Source organism: Natrix helvetica (genome assembly GCF_964273705.1).
Source record: "Natrix helvetica genome assembly, chromosome: 1".
Lineage (NCBI taxonomy): Eukaryota > Metazoa > Chordata > Lepidosauria > Squamata > Natricidae > Natrix > Natrix helvetica.
In genome coordinates this window covers 39695118-39717770 of record NC_138548.1, presented here as the reverse complement: position 1 = coordinate 39717770, position 22653 = coordinate 39695118, and the positions used below count along the sequence as shown (strand labels likewise).

Here is a 22653-nt window from a genome sequence, read left to right as displayed (position 1 = left end):
ATTGCTTGAGATTTGTCTCTCAAGTAGAAATATCTAAATATATCAAATATGAGTACTTATATCATGCATAACATTTTAATGAAATTCCAGAGAGCCAACATTTTTTTATAATTATGTGAATACAGTATAACAGAAATAAAGAACCTATAACCATCCAAATGTTACAGCTACAGCTTCAAACAGATGGGCAATATTTTAAAATGCTTGGTAATATGATTCAACCAATGTGGAAGACCATACTTTTTTTTCACTCCTGCCAATTATGGCAATTAAATATAGGAGAATTTTGAATACTGCTTGAGCTCCTACAGGATATAATTGCAATAAAATTCAGTCTACAAGAATTAGTTTCCAAGGGTTTATGCTGTCAAAGAATGTGCTCATTACAGAAATTAACTCGGATCAAAGTTTACTTAAATGGGAATGTTCTCTGAAATTGTTTGATGTACCACATGTAAGAAATTCTTAAACCATCTTAATTACAAAGTATATATACACAAAATGTCATTTTAAGAAATTGCTTAAATTCTAAAATGGAATATGGATGAGTTATACATGTATGATGATTTGAAAGTTCTGTACTGTTACTTGAATCAACATAAATATCTGCTTCATAGTTAAAACAAAAGATAAAACTGCCTTCAGATCAATTTCAAAATTCTTTCATTCTTTCTGACAATGTTGAACATACTAATTTAAAAAAATTAGAAGCAATAAATGAATGGATGAGCAAAAAAGAAGAGTTTTCACTTGAGGCACAAATAACCTGGCTTAGATTATCTTGTTCTGGGCACATTAAGACTCGGCTGTCTGGAAAAGGCTGTAATGCTGGGAAAGTTGGAAAAGATAAGAAGACCAGGACCAGCAGCAAGGTAGATAGTTTCAGTTACAATGCCAATGAGTGCACCATTGAGAGACTTGAAAGAACAAATTAGGGTTAAATTGTCAGGGAGGAAATTTACCTATCTGGCCCCAGGAGTCGAGAAAGGCTGATGGCACTTATTCATAATCAGGGTGACATGAAGAAGTTGAATTAATAACAACACCAAGGCAAAACAGAAGTCACACAAGAATACCTTACAAAGAGACCTGATAAGTATGATATGTATTTGTATGCTTCCAACATACCGTATTTTTCGGAATATAAGACGCACCTTAGTTTTTGGGGAGAAAATGAGAAGAAAAAATTCTGCCTCTGCCTACCAGCATCCACGGTATTTAGCTGCCTAACTTCCTGAGTGTGAGAGTTCATGACTTGGTCAACCAATCAATAGGCATAGCAACTAAGTCAGCCAATGAAGGCTATTTGAACTCTGAAACAGTATTTGCTGTGTGAGCAACAAGGAGACAGGAAGGAGCCTGACTTAGCTGAGAATTGAAAGTGAAACTGCTTGTGTTTTGCTTGCTTTTGGTAATGTATTGTATATTGTTACTATTTTGAATCCTGCTGAATTAGTTACTTGTGTGTGCTTTCTGAATATGACTGCTTGCTGAAAACTCTGACCAGCCAGGTCAGCTTTAGCACTTATTGCAGCCTGATTCAGCACAGCTAATTGACGGATGAATCGGACTGCCAGAATACCCCCAATCAGCTGTTCCAGGCTGCAAGGATGCCACGGACCATCACTGCCTCCATGCCTCGCGTTTTTGGCCTCTGGTGGGGATGGGTGGGGCTACATTTCACCCTCTTTTTTGGGGAAAAAGGTTGCATGTTATACTCTGAAAAATACGGTACATTTGCTACACTGCAAAAGAATCTATGTCAGGGGTGTCAACTCACATCATCACGGTGGCATTGTGTGACGTATCGGGACTTTTTTCTCCTTTGCTAAATCGGGTTTGGGCGTGGCTGGCATGTGATCCATCCGGTCCATGGGCTGGAGTTTGACAGCACTGGTCTCTGTGATACAATGACTTTTCAAAGATTTAGTTTTTAATTAAAATTTGTTTTGTATATCACAATTTTTATAAATAGATTTCTACATATATCAATTTTCTGCACAACTAAGGACTTAGTGGTCTGACTGATAAAGACAGAAAGAGAGTATTTGGTTGTCTGATACTTGCGATAGGGTCTAGAGAAGGGTTTCCCAAACCTGTAAAAGATTTACTTATTTAATATTCCTCCATTATTATTTTCATAAATAATTCAAAGCGGCAAACATACACAATCCCTATTTCCCCCACAACATGCCTTGAGGCAGGTCTACAATTTTGACTACAACTCAAAGTCTAGTTGTTTCTAGTCTGGTGCCTTAACCACTAAACCATTGTTATAATAAATCCACCATTCCCAAAATTTCAATGTATTGTTGTATTGCTCAATTGTGTTCATTTTGGTGTTTGGACTTTTAGGGGAGCTATGTACGTTAAGATTACATTAAAGAGAAATGTGCCGGCAAAAACTTTCAGAACCCTTGTATCTCATGTACCAAATTCTATCCTCACTAAGTCTTAATGGAAACAGATTTATGTCCTCCTTCAATTTTAGCCTAGTTAGTAAATTAGAGTGAAAACAATAGGCTGCTGGCCTATTGGCACTAGACCTTTCAGATGATTACACCAAACCTGGACATCTCTGTTAACAAGAAACATGCAACAAATTGGTATTAATTTGACAAGGTTATCAGATGTAGATTATTCCTCAGCAAATGCTCAAATTGAACAAAAGATACTTTTAGACATCACCCACCAAGATTTGCAAAAGCAACATCTTAAGTACCTTGTACCTCAGTATAATTTGGGGAAAAATGCAAAAGGCTTGTACCTTACACTAAAAATATTTCCACATTAAAAAAAATAGTTGGGCTCTTGTCAGGTTAAACTAATGTCTTCCCATCCCATAAATCAAGGGGAAGATATAAGGGAATTAATCCTCCAAAAGACTTGGTCCCTTTAATAAACATGATATATAGTCAATGGAACATATATTATGAGGTCCTTGGTGCTCTCTGAGCTTGGTTGTTTTCTTGCAGAGATTTCATTACCAAACTAGATAACATTGGTGCTAGTCAGGAGTGGGGTTTGCAAACCCTGCTCCCTAATAGCTCTGATGATGCTACTAGTTTGATAATGAAACACTTGCAAGAAAACAACCAAGCACAGAGCACCAAAAACTCCAGTTTAACCCTTAGCTACAAATATTCTCTTGTACTAGAACATATACACTTTTATCTTAGTTTGTGTAATGACCCGATTAATCCTATTTTAACATCTTTTCCTGGATATTCAGGAAATCAGTGTTATGTTAAACAGCTCTGTGATCAAATTTCTAAAATTACTTTAGCATTGGCCATGTTTCTAACTGGTACTATTAGGATAAGGAAGCAATTTCATTTTAATTTATATAAGGAGACTGAGGATTATATTTAAGAAGATTATATAATATTGGACTTTAAAATAATTGCATTATGCTGTGTAGATGTTAAATAAACTCACTGACTAAATCATAACATACAATGTTTTCTATATTCCCATTTTAACCGGTAGGGAAAGTAAGTGAATACCACCCCTGCCGTCAGCCCCACCCATTTCAGAGTGTTGTTGTAGAGGAAAAAAAGGAGGAAGCTATTAAGCATGTTTGCTGCCTTGAGATGTTTATAAAAATAATAAATGCAATATATAAATTTAAATAAATAAATACACACATACCACTAGGTAACCTGCAGCTCACCACATTCTCTGTTAGATGGATAATCTTCAAGGGAAATCCATGTACAGCATTTTACAGCAATCCAGACATGATGTGAGAAGCGCACAAGTAATTACTGCTGGTTCTCTGTTCCATAAAAAAACCATACAGTTGTTTCTCAACAACTTGCTGCTTAGCTACCATTCAAAGTTATGATGGATTCTCCCAAAACTACTTACAACCGATTTTCAAAGTTATGACAGCCACACACCCCACAGTCATGGTTCGCATTTGGGGCACTTAGCAACTGGCTTAGCAAGTGACTTTTTTGCTGGTTTCCCACATTTGCTTCAATTTTCAGCAAAAAACATCCATTGGGGAAAATTAATTTAGCAGCTACTACAAAAAAATTGTTTTTTTTAAAAAAAATCAGGTCTAGTCTATGATGCCTCAATTTATGACTACAATGACTTACAGTTGTAATTTTGGGCTCAATAACAGTCATAAGTCAAAGATTACTTATAATTGGTACATTAACTATATGCAAAGGTTCTCCTGGACTCCATTTCTGCTGGACAGCAGGGAGAAACTCTGGCCTTTATTCAACACCAACTCAATTGTAGTACAGTCTTAGCAAGAGCCAGCTTTGACTTCTGAACCAATAGTCACTCTGTCTTGGTAGAGTTAGGTCCTAGCATGTTCCTTCCCATCCAGGCCCTTATAGCCTTCAGATCAAGTCATGATTTCTACTCTATCTCTTGACTGGTCTGGGGATGTATAATTGAATATTATTTGCATACTGATAACAGCATATCCCAAGCCATTGAATAACAGCTTCAATTAGATGAAAAGATGGTTGATTCCCCCCCCCCCCCCAGGTCAGTACATACTGAACCCAACACATGCACTGACTGAACTGGCCACCTACTGTAGGAAAGAGAAGAATGACTATGAGTACCCCTAACTTCCAATTCTTGCAAAAATTACAAAAATATTCCTTTATTAATCACTGAAAGGTTGAACAAGACAAGTAGAGTTGCATTCTTCCTAGCCAAGCTTCCATGGGTCCTGGTGAGATGCACAGCAAGTAGTTGAAGCATTATATTCCTGCTACTATTCTACCTTCAATATCTTCATTTTGAGACTGCTTTTGATGTTTTTGTAAGATTCATTAAACGTCTTTGTAAGTTTCGTAAAATTCATAACTATGCATAGTGTTTACTTTTTTCTCAAATCCAGCTAATCCGACAAGAGAAAGAGATTATTTGTAAGAAAAACCCTACCATTGATTGTAGCTTGAATTTACATTAAAGAATGAATTTATATACAGATGCTTTTAATAAATTGTTCCTGAGGTCATGTTTTTTGTAATGGCAAGGGTGTTCAGTAGGAGAAGTGTTAAATTTTTATACTGGCTGGTTAACAAAATATATCAAAGAGAAAAACAAATCAGTTGTAATAGCTTTACAGATTTTGGTACCAAACAAAAGAATGAAGACCTTTATGCATTCATGTAGCACAATTACATGCTGCATTGTGTTTAATTGCTATCTGAACAATATAAGACAGAAGATAAAAGTTGATGTAATGTATCATAGACAGTGGCAGTATGCAGATTGAATGAATGTTTTTTAGATTATGACTATAGTCTTCAACTCCATTTGTCTAAAGTTATACACATTTTGACAACATAAAGTTGTATTAAGAAACATTATATTTAGAACTTTAGCTTAAATAAATATGCAGAGAATTTTTAAAAAGAGGGGATGGTTTTATTGTAAAGATGTTTGAATTATAATGCTTTAAAATCTACATAGGTTATGAAAATATATTTGGGGCAGCACGGTGGCTCAGTGGTTAAGATGCTGGGATTGTTGGCTGTATAGGTTCGAGACCTGAGTGCATTGCAAAGGATGAGCTCGGATCCTTGCCACAGCTTCTGCCAACCTAGCAGTCCGAAAGCATGCAAATACAAGTAGATAAATAGGTACTTCAATGGGAAGGTAACAGCACTCCATGACAACATGCTGGCCACATGACCACAGAAATGTCTTCGGACAGCGCTGGCTCAATGGCCTTGAAACAGAGAAGAGCACCTCCCCCTATAGTTGTCAACAAAAGTGGAGTAAAATCCATAGAGACTACTTTATGAAAACATATTAATCTGCCTGAAATAGATTTCAATGTATTAATTTAGACCATTTAGACCCAGGATGGCGAACCTATGGCACGTGTGCCACAGGTAGCATGCGGAGCCATTTGTCAGGGCACGCGAGGCGTTGCCCTGTCAGCTGGCCAGCGTGCATGTGTGTGCTGGCCAGCTAACTTTAGCCTTTTTGTGAAGCCATTTTTCACCCTCTCCAGGGTCCAGAGGCTTTATAGGAGCCTGGGGAGGGTGAAAACAGCCTCCCCTGCCCCCCTGAAGCTTCCGGAGCGCAAAAAACAAGCCCCTACAGGCAAACCAAAAGTTTGGGAAGCCGCCTGAAGGTCCCTGAAGGCTCCAGAGGACTAAAAATGGCCTTACGGACAAACCGGAAGTGACTTCTGATTTCCTCGTAGGGTCCTTTTTCATCCTCCAGAGCCTTTAGGAAAGCCTCCAGAAGGCCCTTGAAGGCTCCGGAGGGCTTAAACTGGCCCTACAAGCAAACTGGAAGTGTCGTCCGGTTTGCTCGTAGGGTCCTTTTTCGTCCTCCGGAGCCTTCAGGGAAGCCAAAAAAGGTTTGCCATCACTGATTTAGACCATATAAAGAAATGTATAGTTTGTTACTGTCAGCTCTCTTCTGCTGATCTATTTTTGCTTATTAACAGAATAACAGAGCAGAATAACAGAGTTGGAAGGGACCTTGGAGGTCCTCTAGTCCAACCCCTGCTGAGGCAGAAACCTCTATACCATTTCAGACAAACGGTTGTCCAATGTTTTAAAAACTTCCAGTTTTGGATGAACAACAATTTATATTCTAAGAGCAAACCCAGTAATGTCCGGGAAAAATAATTCTTTCCAGTTCTAAAAATACAGATATTTCTTTTCTGAGCAAGCAAATTAAATACATTTCTACCCACATGATTGCACTGGTCATCCTTTGACAACTACCTTGGTTAATTTAAAAATTGTAGTAGAACTATCAAACTTTACAAATGCAAAGAAGATTCAATTCACAAAGAACTGGATTCTTCTTCTGTGAAAACAGCAATACACTCTGGAGACAATAATGCAGCTTTCTCTTGTATGTAATGTTCTCAGTAGAGGAGTTATAATGATTCTGTGGAGAAAAGGGTTCCTGCGGCACAGTTTTTACCAGTATGGATTTGATTTAAATATATTTAATTAAACCATGAATTATTCACTATTCAGCAATAATCTATAATCAGATTTTCTACCGTGTTTCCCTGAAAATACGATCTGTCCTGAAACTAATGCCTTGCCACATTTTGGAAGACTCTCTGTCCGGAAGATTCTTTGTCCGGAAGACTCTCTGTCTGGCAGCTGGCCTACAACCATACAGCGCACTCCTAGAGTGGCCGCTGCTAGAAGACTCGGCAGCCGAGTTTTGGAGTTTGGAAGCCGGAGAAGAAGTTATGCTCTGAGCGTGGCGGCGCCGGCACCCTGGCTCTGCAGGGTGAGCTGGCCTAGGGCATAGTGAGGCTGGGAGGCATGCTTGCTGGGGGCGGAACAGGCACTCGCGCAACCACTCTCTCCAGCTGGGCAGAGCTCCATACACTGACCTAGGGGGTATCCCGAATGTGCCAAGCCACGGGAGCTTGGGGGTGGGCAGAGTGCCACATGCCTTGGCGCCTTAGGGATACCACCTAGGTCAGTGAATGGTGTTCTGCCCAGCTGGAGAGGGGGTTTGCTGGGTGGCTGCTTGTGAGCGTGGTCACCTCATGGCTGCTTCACCCCTGAGGCTGTGCCCAAGTTTTTCGGGAGCCCGCTCGCAAGGGAGCAGCTGCCCGGCAACCCCAAAACAATAAGCCCTCCCCCTATAATAAACCCAAGGCCATATTTCATGGGGCAAAAGAAAATAAGACCCTGTCTTATTTTCGGGGAAACACAGTAGTAAAAATACAATTTAGTTTGATGTAAACTAAATACGCGTTCTTTAGCTCTTAGAGACTGAGATTTCCTTTTGAGATGATGCATCAGATTTTTTTTTCATTTTAATCTCAAATGGAAATAAAGGCTTTAATATAAAGCAAGCTGATATTTTGCTAGTTCCTTGATGAGGGTATTGTTTTCTGCTTGCTTGTTTGCTTGGAGTTAATACCTGCTTATCTGGGTGCTGGTTACTGGAGAAAATGTGTTTTGGTCTTTTTATTTCTTCCTCAGCTTTTTTATTGCCTCTTTTGAAGAAGAAAACCATACTTGTACCCATTACTTACCGTATTTTTGGAGTATAAGACGTACCTTTTTCCCCTCAAAAAAGAGGCTAAAAATCTGGATGCATCTTATACACTGAATACACCATTTTTTGCCTCCTGAAACCCCGCCCCCTTCACCAAAATGGCCGGGCATAGCCTCTAGGAAGCTTTCATATTGCTCCTGGGGGCTGTGGAGGGCAGAAATGAGCAAAAAACGCATGGTTTTTTGCTTAATTTTAACCCCCCCCCCAGCCCCTAGGAGCACTCTATAAGCTTCCTAAAGGCTATCCGTACCCTTTTTTTGACACAAAATACATTTATGTCTGGATCCCACTATTTAAACTAGGTATTTCTATCAAAGTGAATTTCTTTAAACAGTCATTAGCAGGCATATATATCTTGAATGGATTACCTTTTCCCCTGAAATGCATTAGTTGACATTGTAAGAGTATGACTGCTGAATGCTTATGTCAAAGCTTGTTCATCTTTTCCTCAGTTGAAAAGACTTAGCCTGTTGCTGTTGAAATATTGGCTAGAAAATTACCTTAATCCAGCAGGAGTTTACTCCATTATTTTAACTTGTCTGTTTCTATTAACTACAGTAAGTTCCTTTCAATTTCAATAAATTTGTTATTTCTCTGCATTTTATTCAACGTAACAAAAATAGACTTTGATATATGTGATATTTTCTTTAGCCCCAGAAAAGAACTTTGATCCTTATTTCTTTATTATTTTGTTCACAAATTGGTGTCACAGTAAGCAGTCCTTAACAGACTGCTTCAAACCATCCATTAGTATGTTCCAGATATCTTTTGGGAAAATTAATTTGGTTCCCCCTGTTTTCTTCAGCGCAGCTGTTGCACAGTGTTTATTGTGAAAATATGTTGCAGTATATATTACATTTGCCTTCGTTGTTTTGAACACTAAAGTCTTTTTTGGGAGATATATTAAATGAATATTGCAACCATACGTTGTGAGTTTGGTAACCGTTTTACTTTCTCCTAAATTGCTTCTTGACATGGATACGTTTACAATATTGTTTGAGAAAACTTACATAGGCATTTCATTATTGTGGCTGATTGCTACTGTTTGTAAATATTTAGCAGCGTGTTCATTTTAGCTGTTTTTAGTAAGGAAGACTGTCCTGCCGTGGATTAATAATGCTCTAGCCAGCTGGTACATCAAGGGTTACATCTTTCCAATCTAGATTATTGGTACACACTTGAATCTTCCTGATATTCTTCATCCAATAACATTCCCTTACAATATCAGATGTCTTGGCTAGACCAGGGGTTCCCAGCCCTTGGTCTGTGGACTGGCACCAGTCCACGGCATGCCAGAAGCCAGTCCGTGCAAACAAGGGGAACCCGATCTGCAGGATTCAGGCAGCACACGAAACCACTCCCCCTTCGGTCCGTGGAAAAACCACTGTCCACATAACTGGTCCGTGGTGCCCAAAAGGTTAGGGGCCACTGGGCTAGATTCTATTCTGATCAAACCTGATTAAAGTATATTGGCAAAGTTTGTGTTTTCAACCAAATCAGAAAGAGTTTATTGCATAAATAAAGCTAAGCATTTTTTTATTAGGGTTTTTTTTTTTTGGCTGGTGTTTATTGTGAAGTTCTTTATACCTATTTCAAGAAGAGATTTCTTTTTGTTTCTTTTGGTATATGTGCATAGAGCTATGGGTTATATACCAGTCCTTACTCATATATATACATTTATAATGTGTCAGGAAAGCTGCTATAAAAACTTTTGAAATGGTAGATGCTGATGATATGGAAGATGGTACAAATGGAAAGCATCAAGATTTTGTATTTTGAGGATTGATTCACATACCATATTTTTCAGAGTATAAGATGTACCGGAGTATAAGATGCACCTTAGTTTTTTGGGAAGAAAATAGGGGGGGGGGGATTCTGTCCACCGGGTATTCATCTGGCTAGTCCTTAGCCTGGTCAGCTTCAGCACATTAGTTCACTCACTGGTTTTGAGGTTGGGGATGATGGGGGCTGTGCTTCTAAAGCACAGCTGATTGTTGGAGGGAGCAGCAATTAGAAAAGCAGGCAAAGCACGGAAGATCACTGAGCTTGTGTTTGGGCTGAATAACAGCTTCAGAAGCACAGCTGATCCTCGGAGGGAGTTCCAGTGACTAAAGCAGGCAAAGCGGGGAAGGGGTAAGAGAAGGCAGCAGTTGTTCCAGGTAGCCATTTTGGGCATCGCACGTCAAGCATTTGGAGGTTGAAAACGCAACGTGCGGAGTCCAAAAATGCAACCAATTGTCAGTGGCAATCTCTGCAGCCAGGAAGAGGATGTGCAGAAGCCGAAGGGTAGGGGCTGGCGGGTGGGCGCAGCTACATTTGGAGTATAAGACACACCCCAAATTTTCAGCCTTTTTAAGGAGGCAAAAAAGTGCGTCTTATACTCTGAAAAATAGGGTTATTCATGGGGTTAATGCAGTTAGTGTACCTACTTTTTTTGACTAATTACATCCATGGAGAGAATTGTAAGAGTAATAGAAATATCTGATGGCTGAATTAATTGCCATTATCTAATAACATATACTTAAGTCATACAAGACAATTCTAGACACAGTAACTTGAGAAACTATGATTGAAAGTTATAACCAGACTAGAGACTTCCTTAAGAAAAAGAATGTAATTAATGTAATAAGAATATTTATCAACATCCAACTTGCATGTTCAGACATGCTTCTTTTAACATCTTCAAACAGACACAATATTCATAACAGCTTTGTTCAAGCAACGAAGACCTACATTTTTACCACATCATTTGCATTGCTTGACTATTTCATTCGCAGCTATAAGAACATCATTAAAAGAGTCCCAAATGAGATCTTCTTTACAGCCCACTGCTGTGATACAGAACCAGAAATAAATTCTTCAGATCTTCATAACTGTAGAATTATGTGCATGTTCTCATTTTCATTCTCTTTCAACCAATGGAATATGAGAAATTAAATTATGTAAAGGAAATTGGGACTTTGTCACCTCACTGAGATGATAATTATGTGAAAGTTCAACAGAATGGGATCAGATTTGTAGTGGAAGGGGAGCTTGCAAAAGAAGTTTAAAAATGAGCCAATTAGGCTAGACCTGTAGAGAGAAAAAATCCCAAAAATTTCCCTAATGTGTTTTAATAAGGCCATTGGACAGCAACTCAGAATGTTGATAACAGCACCATGTTAATTCTCTCACTCCATTTTGATATGAACCTATGCTACCCAATCCATGCCTCCCAGTGCACATGTACACTCACACTGGTTAAGAAGAGTCATCAAGTGTACTGTTTAATTTTTTTGTCGGAATTGGTAGTTCTTTGAGTGGGGTATTGTTTACTGCTTGATGGCTGATCTAGTATTAATTCTGGTGTTAATCCCTGCTTATCCACTAAATCAGTTTGGAGGCAAGTTAAGATTAGGGGCACCACCACTGGATTTGTCATTACCTTTGCCATTGGCATTGGAAGACTAAGTCGGCGTGGAAGTGGATGACTGTGCTGCTATTAGTTCTCTTGTAACCAAGAGAATGGACTGTGCTGGTATTAGTTCTATGCTGTAAGACATACCAGAACTCTTGAAATGTGACATGTTTTTATGCAAAAGATACTCAGAGTGCAATAGTTTCTTTCACAGTTTATTTTTTCCTGGCTAAGTGCATGCTTTACTAATTGCTGCTGCATACCTTCTCCAGTGACAGCACTCTGATCTTCTACTTCCCACACCCTGGGTGAAGAGTATTTTAGAGAGAAGATTGGTTCTCCTAGTGGTGAGAACTTAGGTTTTCCTCGCTTCATGGCATTAATATGATTTAAAAAAGGAGCCTGGGTGGAGAAATTAAAATGATGTTAGAAAGCAAAAAGTAACAGACAAAAATATACGTTCATAGATTTAGTTGGAGGATTGTAGGGATGTGTGATGTACTGAGTGAGGGAACTATGTGGAGTAGCCCTGACCAGTTTGCTGACTGGGGTTCCTGGGAGGGGAACTAACTTGGCTATTAGTGACCCTCATAGAGTTTACTTGGCCTGCAGTCAGATGATAAGTTATATACATGGAGGCCTTAAGATGGGAAAATATGGCAGGGTATCTTGAAAGACCTGCAGTTTGTTACCTGTCTCCACTCCTGGCTACCTGCCTCACTCCTGGATTTGGCAGACTGGATCTTTAAAGCCACGTGTAGCTTGCATTTCAGACATTTTCAGGGCCAGCGCCACCTGGTGTAACTTTCTATGGGATACAGACCATTTCTTTATGATGGCCTCCACACTGTGGAGAACCTAACAACAGAATCAAGCTGCCATCTTTCTGGAATGCAATAAACTTTGGTAGGGGGCCTTTGAATTATAATTTCCTGCTGTGTAAACTAGGGTTAATGCCATGACTATAATTGCTTCTGTTCTACTGGTCGGTTAATAATTCTTGTTTTTATCAATTTTAGGTTAAATTTTGATTTTATTGTGTTTTGCGTTTTATTTGCACAGCATAGTACCACGGCTAAGTTTGATTTGATGGTAAGTAAATATAATAAATAAAAAGGTTGAAATAATTCTAGAACCCATTACATTCTAAGCTTTCCCTATTTTTTGAAAACATTTTTTCTCTTCTCTTCTCTTGCATTTATATTTAGCCTCTCTTGGTTCAGAGCTGTCCAGTCACATCAGGTTCTCTATTCATTGACCTTCATCTTTGTACTTTACTACAATGTTTATTGCAATAAATATTATACAATTCTATTGTATTGTAATATTCCTTGCAGACTATTACCTTCTCCATAGTGAGGGGGAGGTGTATCCAGACTGGGTTAACCTTGTCCTCACATTGATTGGACTGAGTCAGATAAGCTCTTTGGGAATGCCCACTGGTCACCAGGTGCTACCCAGTTATCAACTCAGTCCACTCACTGGATGGTTGACCATTCTGGATCTCCAGAAAACTTTTACAAAAATCAAAGAAAAAGGTTTGGACCCGCGGATTTTGCCTCCCAGTCCCGCGCTGTAGCCTCTGATCACCAGCAAGGACTACCACAAGCCCCCTGGGGCAGCACGTTCCCCTGGCCACTGAGTGAGACCGGAGTCACTCAGTGAGGACCGTTGCCGGGCAAGCAGGAAAAGAGGGCACAAGCCTCCTGAAGGCAAGCCCTGCCGCGGAGGCTCTCCAAGTGCAGGAGCGCTCTGCCGCTCCCCTCAGGTTGAGTGGCCAACCGCGGCTTTACCAGCACCACGGAGCGCCCACACTCCCTCCACGTGGCCAGAAGAGCGCAGAGGAGCCGAAGAGGAAATCCCTGGATACAGCGGCACCGGACAGAGGCAGGAAGTTTGGATTCAAGCGGCAAGGCGCACGGCAGCTCCGGAAAGCTCCAGCGGCTAGATGAGCACCTTTAAAAGTCGTGCCCTTTCTTCTAAGCCGCGTGATGCCATTTTGAAGCCGGGAGGACCCACGTGGTCTAAGATGGCGGCGCCCAGCAGCTCCGAGGAGGAAGGAAACAAGGCAGCTGCAAGCCCGGCCAGCAGCCCCACCGGAGGGGCAGAGGAGCATTCACCCAGGTCAATGGCCCTCCCTGAGACTGCCCATAGGAGGGGGGGAGGAAAGGCTAAATCCAAACAGAAGCACCTCTCGCCCAGGGCAGATCCAAAGGAAGGGGGGGGTCAGAAGCCTTCCAAGCCTCCTTCCAAGTACGAGAGGTGAAGGCATAAGACTTTGGAAAAGCTCTGCAAGAAGGCAAGCAGCCACAAGAGCACCCCAGGCATGGGCACAGAGGGGAAGGCTTCAGGGACTCCCTCCCCCATTGGAACCATAGAGGGGAACCGAGCCATGCAAGCTAGGATCCTTATAGACACCTCTGGCCTTTGTGGCTCTGCTCAGGGGGGGTCAATCCCCCTCCCTCTCTGCAATGGGAGCAGCCCTGCCTACAGGAACTTCAGGCCTGGGCATTCCTCCAACTCAGGGAGGCATGGGCCAGCCCCCTCCCATAGAGGCACCCAATTTCCAAGAGATGATGATGAGGGCCTTTCAGCAATGCATGGCAGCGGCATTCCAACAGCCATAGACACAAGGGTCCCCCCTTCCCCTCCCAGGTTTCCTGACTACCAGGATGTCCAGGAGGAAGACCTTCACAGTTCCTCAGCCTCATCCCAGGAGGACAGCGACCTGGAAAGTGAGGAGGGAGAGATCAAGGAGAACAAGCTGTCTGATGATGAAGGCATGCTGCCTCCCAAGCCTACATCCACGGGTTGTTCCAGCCTTCGCTGTTCAAATCTCTGCTCTTCAATGCCAAGACAGCAGCCAACCTGGGCAACAAAGCTACGGAGGCTCCACCTCTACGCCAGGGCTTCTCAGTGGAGAACATTTTTGATGAGCAGACCATCGAGGCTGACACAATATCTACGCCCAAGGCCTTCCTCGACCTGTTCAAGCGCCAGTGGGCATCCCCCACTTCGGGCCCTTCACCTTTATCCACGGACAGGGTCTTCTTTAATGTGGACCAGGAGATGGTGCAGACGCTGGCACAACCTTCCATTGATGCTCCGGTCGTGGCTCTGCACACGACTACCACCCTGCCCGGGGAACCAGAAGATGCTTTAAAGTTGGAGGACAGGGAGGCGAACCTCACCTTGCAGAGGGGTCATCAGGCGGCTGCTTGGGCAGTGAAAGCAGCCACCACAGCCTCATTCATCAACCGATCATCCTTGCTGTGGCTGCAGGAACTATAGCAACGCACCTCCATAACAGATGTCCGATCGTATCAGGACATCAACAAGCTGGTGGCGGCCATCCAGTTTTCGTCGGATGCCACCTTAGCTGCAGCCAGGTTTGCCTCCAGGGCGATCGCTTCTTCGGTGGCTTCCCGCAGACTGCTGTGGCTACGACATTGGCAGGCCCGACGTCCGTCACAAGTGGCGACTGCCATCAGCTCCCTTCACAGGGGACGCCCTCTTCGGGCCAGCACTGGAGCCGTTCTTGATCGAGAACAAAGACAAGAGGAAGGTCCTTCCCACCGCCCCAAAGAAGGGCAGCTTCAGGATGGCGCCATACCCCAGATGCTCCTACTCCCGGGGTCAAGACTCTGGGTCCTTCTTTTGGGGTCAGGATTCCTTTAGGGGACCAGAGGCGGGGTACTCAGGGAACAGGCAGTACCAGGGGGGATTCTCGGCCAGGCAGAAATACCCAGACAGGCAACAGAGAGGCAGGCAGCAGAAGCGGCCCTTTCGAGGGGGCGGAGGGGGGCGCTCCTTCCGCATAAATTAAGTCTAGGTCCAGCTCTCTGTCCATTGGGGGGCGCTTGGCGTACTTCGCCGACCGCTGGGACCTCTCCTTCTCCGATAAGTGGGTGCAGAATACAATCAGGCATGGCCTTTCGCTGGAGCTTCTTTCCAACCCCCCAAGTTTCTTCCGGTATGTCCAGTCTCTAACAACCCGACCCAACCATGACAGTCGTAAGAGACCATGGGTTCTCGGTGAACATGGCCAAGAGCCACCTTCACCCCTCTACTAGCCTGATCCACCTAGGGGCCCTAATAGATACCCAGGCAGGCATGGTCTATCTGTCACCAGAAAGACAGACAGCCCTCAGGCAGCTATCCACCTTGGTAGCCAGGGAGCGTAGGGTATCCTTAGCCATCCTTTCCAAACTGCTGGGGACCATGGTCTCAGCCATCGGCATCGTCCCATGGACTCGCCTCCACACCAGATGGTTCCTTTTGCCTTTCCAGCGGAGGTGCAAGGTACTTCTTCCAGCAGAAGTCACCCACTCCCTGTCTTGGTGGAAGTCCCCGGCGATCGCAAAGGGTGAGACCTTTTGGACACCAGACCGCATATCGGTAACTACGGACGCCAGCCTGAGCAGGTGGGGCGCCCATCTACAGGTTCGGATGGCGCAGGGACATTGGACTCAGGCAGAGGGGACTCACAGCTTAAACTGGCTGGAGCTCAGGGCGGTCCACCTGGCCCTGTTATACTTCCATCGCTCAGTCAGGGGCCTGCACATATTAGTCCTCACAGACAACATCACCACCAAGGCCCACATAAACAGACGGGGGGGGACCAGATCAAGGGCTCTCATGCAGGAGGCCAGGCATCTGGGGCTGTGGCCGAAAGGAACCTCCGGTCTCTGAGGGCAGAGCACATAGCGGGGGTGGACAACACCAGAGCCGACTGGCTCAGCCGGGCCGAGGTGGACAACGCAGAGTGGAGGATGTAGCCGGCGATCTTCGAAGAGGTGGCGGAGCGCTTCGGACGCCCAGAGGTCGACCTATTCACCACTCCTCTCAACACCCAGATCCTGAGGTTCTTCTCCAGGTACCGGACACGGGGGGCGGAAGGGGCAGACACTCTCCAGTGCCCCTGGCCCAGGAGTCTACTGTATGCTTTCCCGCCCTTACCCCTGATCCCCAGGGTCATACGGAAGGTCTGAAGGAGAGGGCGGAAGTGGTTCAGTTGGCCCCTCACTGGCCCCGCAGGCTGTGGTTTGCAGATCTCCAGTCTCTGTCAGTGGAGAGACCCTGGAGAATTCCCCAGGAGAAGATATCCCTCAGCCAGGGGTCTCTGGAGCATCCAGACCCCCAATGGCTCCAGTTGACCGCCTGGTGCTTGAGCGGAGCATCCTGAGGAAAGACCTCTTCTCCCCCAGGGTGATACAGACCATCCAAGCCGCCTGCAGACCCTCCACGGAGCGCATCTACGGCGCCACATGGTATGCATTCTCCTCATGGTGTAGCTCCTGGGGGCAAGATCCGATCCAGGTCACGGTCCCACAGGTCTTGGAATTTCTCCAGGCGGGCCTGGACAGGGGACTGGCTCCCAACACGATCAGGAGGCAAGTTTCAGCCATTTCATCAGTTCTCCTGTGTGGCAGGAACCAGAGTTTGACTCACCACCCCATGGTCAAGCAATTCCGTAAGGTGACTTCCAATCTCAAACTGCCCACGGTACACAGATACCCGTCCTGGGACTTGCACAGGGTATTGGACGCTCTGACAGGTGCTCCGTTTGAACCTTTAAGCACTGTTTCCCTTAAGTTCCTGACCCTTAAGGTGGCTTTTCATTTCATTTCATTTATTAGCACTTATATACCGCCCCCTCTCCCGAAAGGGACTCGGGGCGGTGTACAGTCCATATTAAAAAACACCAAATAGAATACATGTATGCATAGGAGGAGGATAAAATAGGCCAAAACTGTACAGCTAATAAATAAACAATATAAGAATTTAAAATATCATACAATTTATGCACTATCCCTCTAAAAACCCATAAAAAGTATATGCCAGGGGGGCAGACGTTGTAAATTATGCCAAACCAGCCAGTCGGAACAGGTGTGTCTTCAGTTTCTGTCGGAAGGAGCGGAGGTCAGTAGTGGTTCTAATGTCGGGGGGGAGGTCATTCCAGAGGGTTGGGCCCATCACAGAGAAGGCCCTACTCCTCGGTGTCGCCCGTTGGCATTGCCTCGTGGACGGCACCAGGAGAAGGCCCTCCCTGTGAGAGCGGATTGGCCGCAGGGATGTGTGCGGGAGGATGCGATCCCGCAGGTAACTAGGCCCTATGCCATGGAGCGCTTTAAAGATGGTAATCAGAACCTTGAACCTGCTATCACCTCCGCCAGAAGGATATCCCAACTGCAAGCGCTGTCCACCAGGAAGGATCTCTGCGTGTTCCACCAGGACAGAGTGGTGTTGCGGTTGGATCCGTCCTTCATCCCCAAGGTGTGCACCTGCTTCCATCGAGCACAGGAACTGATCTTGCCCAACTTCTGTCCAGACCCTTCTAAACCATTAGAGAAGAAGTGGCACACTCTGGACGTAAGAAGGGCTCTGAGGATTTACCTCAGGAGAAGCAGGCCAAGCAGGAAATCTGAAGCCCTGTTCGTTTCCTTCCAGCCGGGGACTCAGGGAAAAAAGGTGACCTCCACTACCATAGGCATTGCCACGGCCTATCAGTCACAGGGCCTGCCCACACCAGGTCGCATCACTGCTCACTCCATGCTGAGTGCAGCCACTTCCACGGCCTGGGCCACGCAGGCTTCCTTGGCCAAAATCTGCAGGGCAGCCATGTGGGCTTCCCCTTCCCCTTTCGTAAGGAACTATAAACTGGACTCCTTTGCTTCGGCAGAGGCCTCTTTCGGCCGCAGGGTGTTGCAAGCGGTCCATAGGGCGGGGGCCACGCCTCACCAGGCATGAGTTGGTGGGTCATGTGCCTCAGGGGTTTCCCTCCCTAGAGACGTGTAGGCTTTGGTACGTCCCAGTCTGGATACTCCTCCCCCACTATGAGAAGAGGTGTATCAGGTAAGTACCAACGGCCTTTCTCTGTCAATGGAGACAGCATAGTAAATTCCAGGATCTAGTCTTGTAAAAGCTTCTTGAAGAGATGGTACATTACAGACTCGCCCAAGGCCAAAGGGGATGCCTCTTAACTGAAGAAAGCCAACACCATCACATGAACCCAATCATCGTTTACCTACTATATGGCTTTAATCATCAAAGATAGACATGAATCTAACAGGCAGCTGACCAGGATAACAGATGTGAAAACCCTGTCAACTTCCTCAGGAAGCACAGAGTCAAATTTACTACAGATAATCCCATAAATCCATGCAGCAGGCATCTCAATCCAAATCTGACAAGATCTCAGTTTTTGCCAAATTGATATAATATTCTTCCCAATGGTGATGCTGATGGTCCTGAGCCCTATCTTTCCCCACAAGGGCCAGGTCACCTTAAAAAGGGCTGCCAGGTAATTATTGGCAAGACCTCCCAAGTCCAGATGAGAGGTTCCTCAGAAGGTTATAGTGAATAATAGAGCCAAGATTCTCTTAAGACTGCCAGAACCAGATAGAGGCGGATATTAGCCAGTCAGGCAAACATTGTAGTAATAGATAAACACCAGAAGATCACAATGGTGATATATGTAGAGGTGCCAAGTGACAACATCAGGAAGGAGGAGTATGGAGAAGGACCAAGGCCTGAAGGAAGAATTGGAGAGGATGTGGAAAGTAAAGGTGAAAGTGGTCCTAGTGGTGGTAGGGACATTTGGGACTGTGACTACTAACCTGGGAGAGTGGCTCCAACAGAACCCAGGAATGAAGTCAGAGCTCTCTGTCCAGAAGGGTTCAGTGCCAGGGAAGAGCTAAGAGACCAGAGAGAACCCTCAAACTCTGACGCCTCTGGTAGAGGACCTGAGATTAAGGAAAACACGTATCATCATAGGCACGAGCAGTCAATTTTTGTGTGTATTTCAGATGTTGGGTTGGATATGTAATAGAAGAAGGCAGGAAAATTATCTGATCCCCTCTTTTGAAAAAGAATTTTCAATACTATTAGTATTTAGTTGAAGCAACATTGACATATATATATAGGTAGTCCTCATTTGGTGACCACTCTTTGAAGTTACCATGGCATTGAATGAAGAGTCCTCAGAGTTATAGTTGTTCCATTGTCCCCATGGTCATGTAATTGCAATTCAGGAGCTTGTCAGCCAGCTTACAAGGACAATAGTCGTAATTTCATGTGGTGATGGCCTCACCATTTGTGACTTTCATTTTCTGGTTTCTGATAAGCAAAGTCTGTGGTTTGCAAATGGCGAGCATGCGACAAGTCTAAGCACTGCACAGGATTTGACTAATGACAGCAATTGGAATTAACATAGTAAATTGGCACAGTCACATAATAGGATAACAGCGTTGGAAGTGACATTGGAGGTATTTTGCTTTATAGCTGCATCTCTTAACAATAGAAATTCTTGGTCCCAATTGCTATAGTTGTTTGGGGACTACTGGTAACTACTGCAGTAAATATTTCTTGATAGATACTTCACATATTTATATTTTTAAGTTTTTCAAATGTTCTGATATTAACAAAGAATTTTCCTGTGAAATACTGAGGAAGTAGCAGTAACAACAGCAGTCCACTATTGTTTGTTTTGTCCTTGATTTCGACAATTTGGCATTAGTTTGTAGGAAATTGTTTTGCATTTTAAAATAATTAACATAACTAACTCCAATCTTAGAAATAATACTTGAATCCAAATATTTATCTTGTAATTGAATCTTGTACTAGTTTTGTGAATGTTTAATATTTTAAAGTGTGCTTTATCATCAGTGGATTGTTTTGTTCCATATTTCTTTAATGTTTCAATTGAGTTTCACTTTAAAATTAGAGTTGATGTGAAGATGAACCATTTATATGCTCCTCCCACATAAAATTCCAGTCTGATTGGCTGCTCTTTGTTGTTGAAGGACAGAAATCTAGAGCCTTTCTATCTAGAACAGGGATGTTAGACTTGCGGCCCGTGGGCCACACCCACCCCATTATAGCAAAGGGGGGGAAAAGTTGCGATACATCACATGACAATGTGCTAGCATTTTAGGCTGAAGTATTAACCATTGCTAATCCCAATTTCAATCTTTCTTGCAGGCTGCTGATTTGAGTAAACCAATAGATAAAAGAATATACAAAGGAACGCAACCTACATGTCATGACTTCAATCACTTAACAGCCACAGCAGAAAGTGTTTCTCTTCTAGTGGGCTTCTCTGCAGGACAGGTGCAGCTAATAGATCCTATTAAAAAAGAAACTAGCAAGTTATTTAACGAAGAAGTAAGTGAATGTTAATCTTGGTGCATGGAAATGTACTTGCATTCTTTATAACATTTTCTTCATGTGTGGCATAATTATTTTTTACTTGGAAACAATTTGCCCTGGTGAATATTGAATACGACAATGTATATTTATAGTACTATTGAAAAATGGATATATTGGCTTTTTCTTCCAGCCATTCCCCCAACTTCCTATTCTTACAATGAGTAATGCAAGAGTACTATGCTAAGGTAAATAGGGGTATACTGCACTTTGATTGTAGTCAGTTTTATACCAGTGACAATTATTCCTCTGTCTTGAAGCTGTATTGTTCCCCCGTTTTAATTAGCATTCCATATACTTCATTGAATTTGCTAAGATAGTTTATAAACATGGTTAGAAATCTATTGCAGACTAAATAGTAATAAAATAGATATGTGCAGAAAGCTTACATGAATGAGTGTGTTTAGGAACTTTTTGTGCTTGTTTTAATGCTATAAAAATGAGCCTTGCATGAACAATGTTTTTCATATACATTTGTTTAGACAAGGTAGGTTTAGGCTATTACATTGTTGTTCAACTATGGCATCCTGTCAGTGAAAGGTAATCTGTTGACAGACAATTCTTCTCATCCAAACTTTTTTCAATTATTACAAATTCACCAAAGCTGATAGGGTATAAACTGGGAGAGGAAGGTTGCAGTGAGAGGAGAAGAGAAGGGAAATTCATCTCACATAGTTTTGTAAAAGAAAGGATAGAGGAAAGATTTTGGTTTCGGTTGTTTTTTTTTTTTGTTTTTTTTTTGTTCCTTAGGAAGCTTTTTAGAGGAAATAATAGGGAATATATCTTATTTATAGGTAGGAAATAATCTTTCAGTGGGATTAGAATCCAAGATGGTACTTTTTTCTCAAAATTGTGAACAACTAAAACAATCAATTTTTTTATTCTATAAAAAAGCACCATAGAAATTGAAAGGATAAAAGTCAATGTACGTTTTCTGAGAAATTACAAGTTATGCTAGCTTTCATAGCACAAAAACCCATACAATTTTGTTTAAACACCTTCTCCTCTCTATCACCATTTATCTATTCACTGATTTTATCTTTTATTCATAACAATTTATAGCAGGCACCTTTGCAGTTTGTATATTAGTTTATCTGCTGGAGGTTTCGGTACAGCTTTTCCTTTAATTCACAATCATCACCAACAATTGTAGCTCCTGATGAGGAGAAACTAGCATTTTGCCACCTACTTACTCATCTATAAATATAGCCCATTTAGCTCCAGTTGTACAATAAAACACAACACTCTCATGCTGTCTATTCTAAATCAAAAATAATGGAGGGAAAAAAATGCTGAGATGGAATTATTTTATTTCATGCTTCTCTAAATATTACAACAGCTATATAATTTAATTCAAGCATATCATAACTTGAATAATTCTAAGTGCATTGAGGCAGTACTTTTATTGGGGCCAGTTTAAAGTTCTATGAAATCATTTCAGGATTTTTAATTTCAAAACCTTTTCATAAGGGAAGTTGGTTAAAATTAAAATGATGGGTGGATGATTTTGGAACTGTAATTATATTAATTTACATCCTTAGGTATAATGAGCTTCAGTTACAGATTTTTTATTATAATTAAAATTTTCTATTCTAACTGGTGAGAAAATAGCACAAGGATATGTTTTCCAATTCTTTATTTTTAATTTTAATTAATTCATCCCTTTATTCTTCAGTAATCTTACTTGATAAAGAGATCTTAAAGCTCAAGGTTTAGGTAATATTGTAATTTTGTACAACTTCAGAGCATTGCTTCAGTGAATTTTGAGATTTTTTTTCCCATGGAAGATGCCTTTGTTGCTTTCAGAGGACAGGAATAAACTTATTTAGCTTTTATAAGTAGATACAAGCATCCTGATGGGTTGTCGACTATGACACCTCTTTGTTAAGAGCTTCAGAATACACGTATGACATTTATATCCCAGTTAAAACCATATGGTATTGTTTTGGAGAAAGAAGCAATTTTCTTATTTTTAGCTGCCTTTAAAAAATTGTTAACACTTATATGGCTTGAAATGA

General features: G+C 42.6%; 1 protein-coding gene across 5 annotated transcripts in view; it reads left to right on the top strand.

Moving 5' to 3' along the window:
• The window catches only part of WDR20 (WD repeat domain 20), a 68429-nt gene that overhangs the window by 17764 nt on the left and 28012 nt on the right, over positions 1-22653 (top strand). For all 5 annotated transcript variants that reach the window (XM_081934129.1, XM_081934131.1, XM_081934128.1 and 2 more), the window contains exon 2: positions 20411-20593. In XM_081934129.1, coding sequence (XP_081790255.1) covers positions 20411-20593 — 183 coding nt within the window. The remainder of the gene's footprint in view (positions 1-20410; positions 20594-22653) is intronic.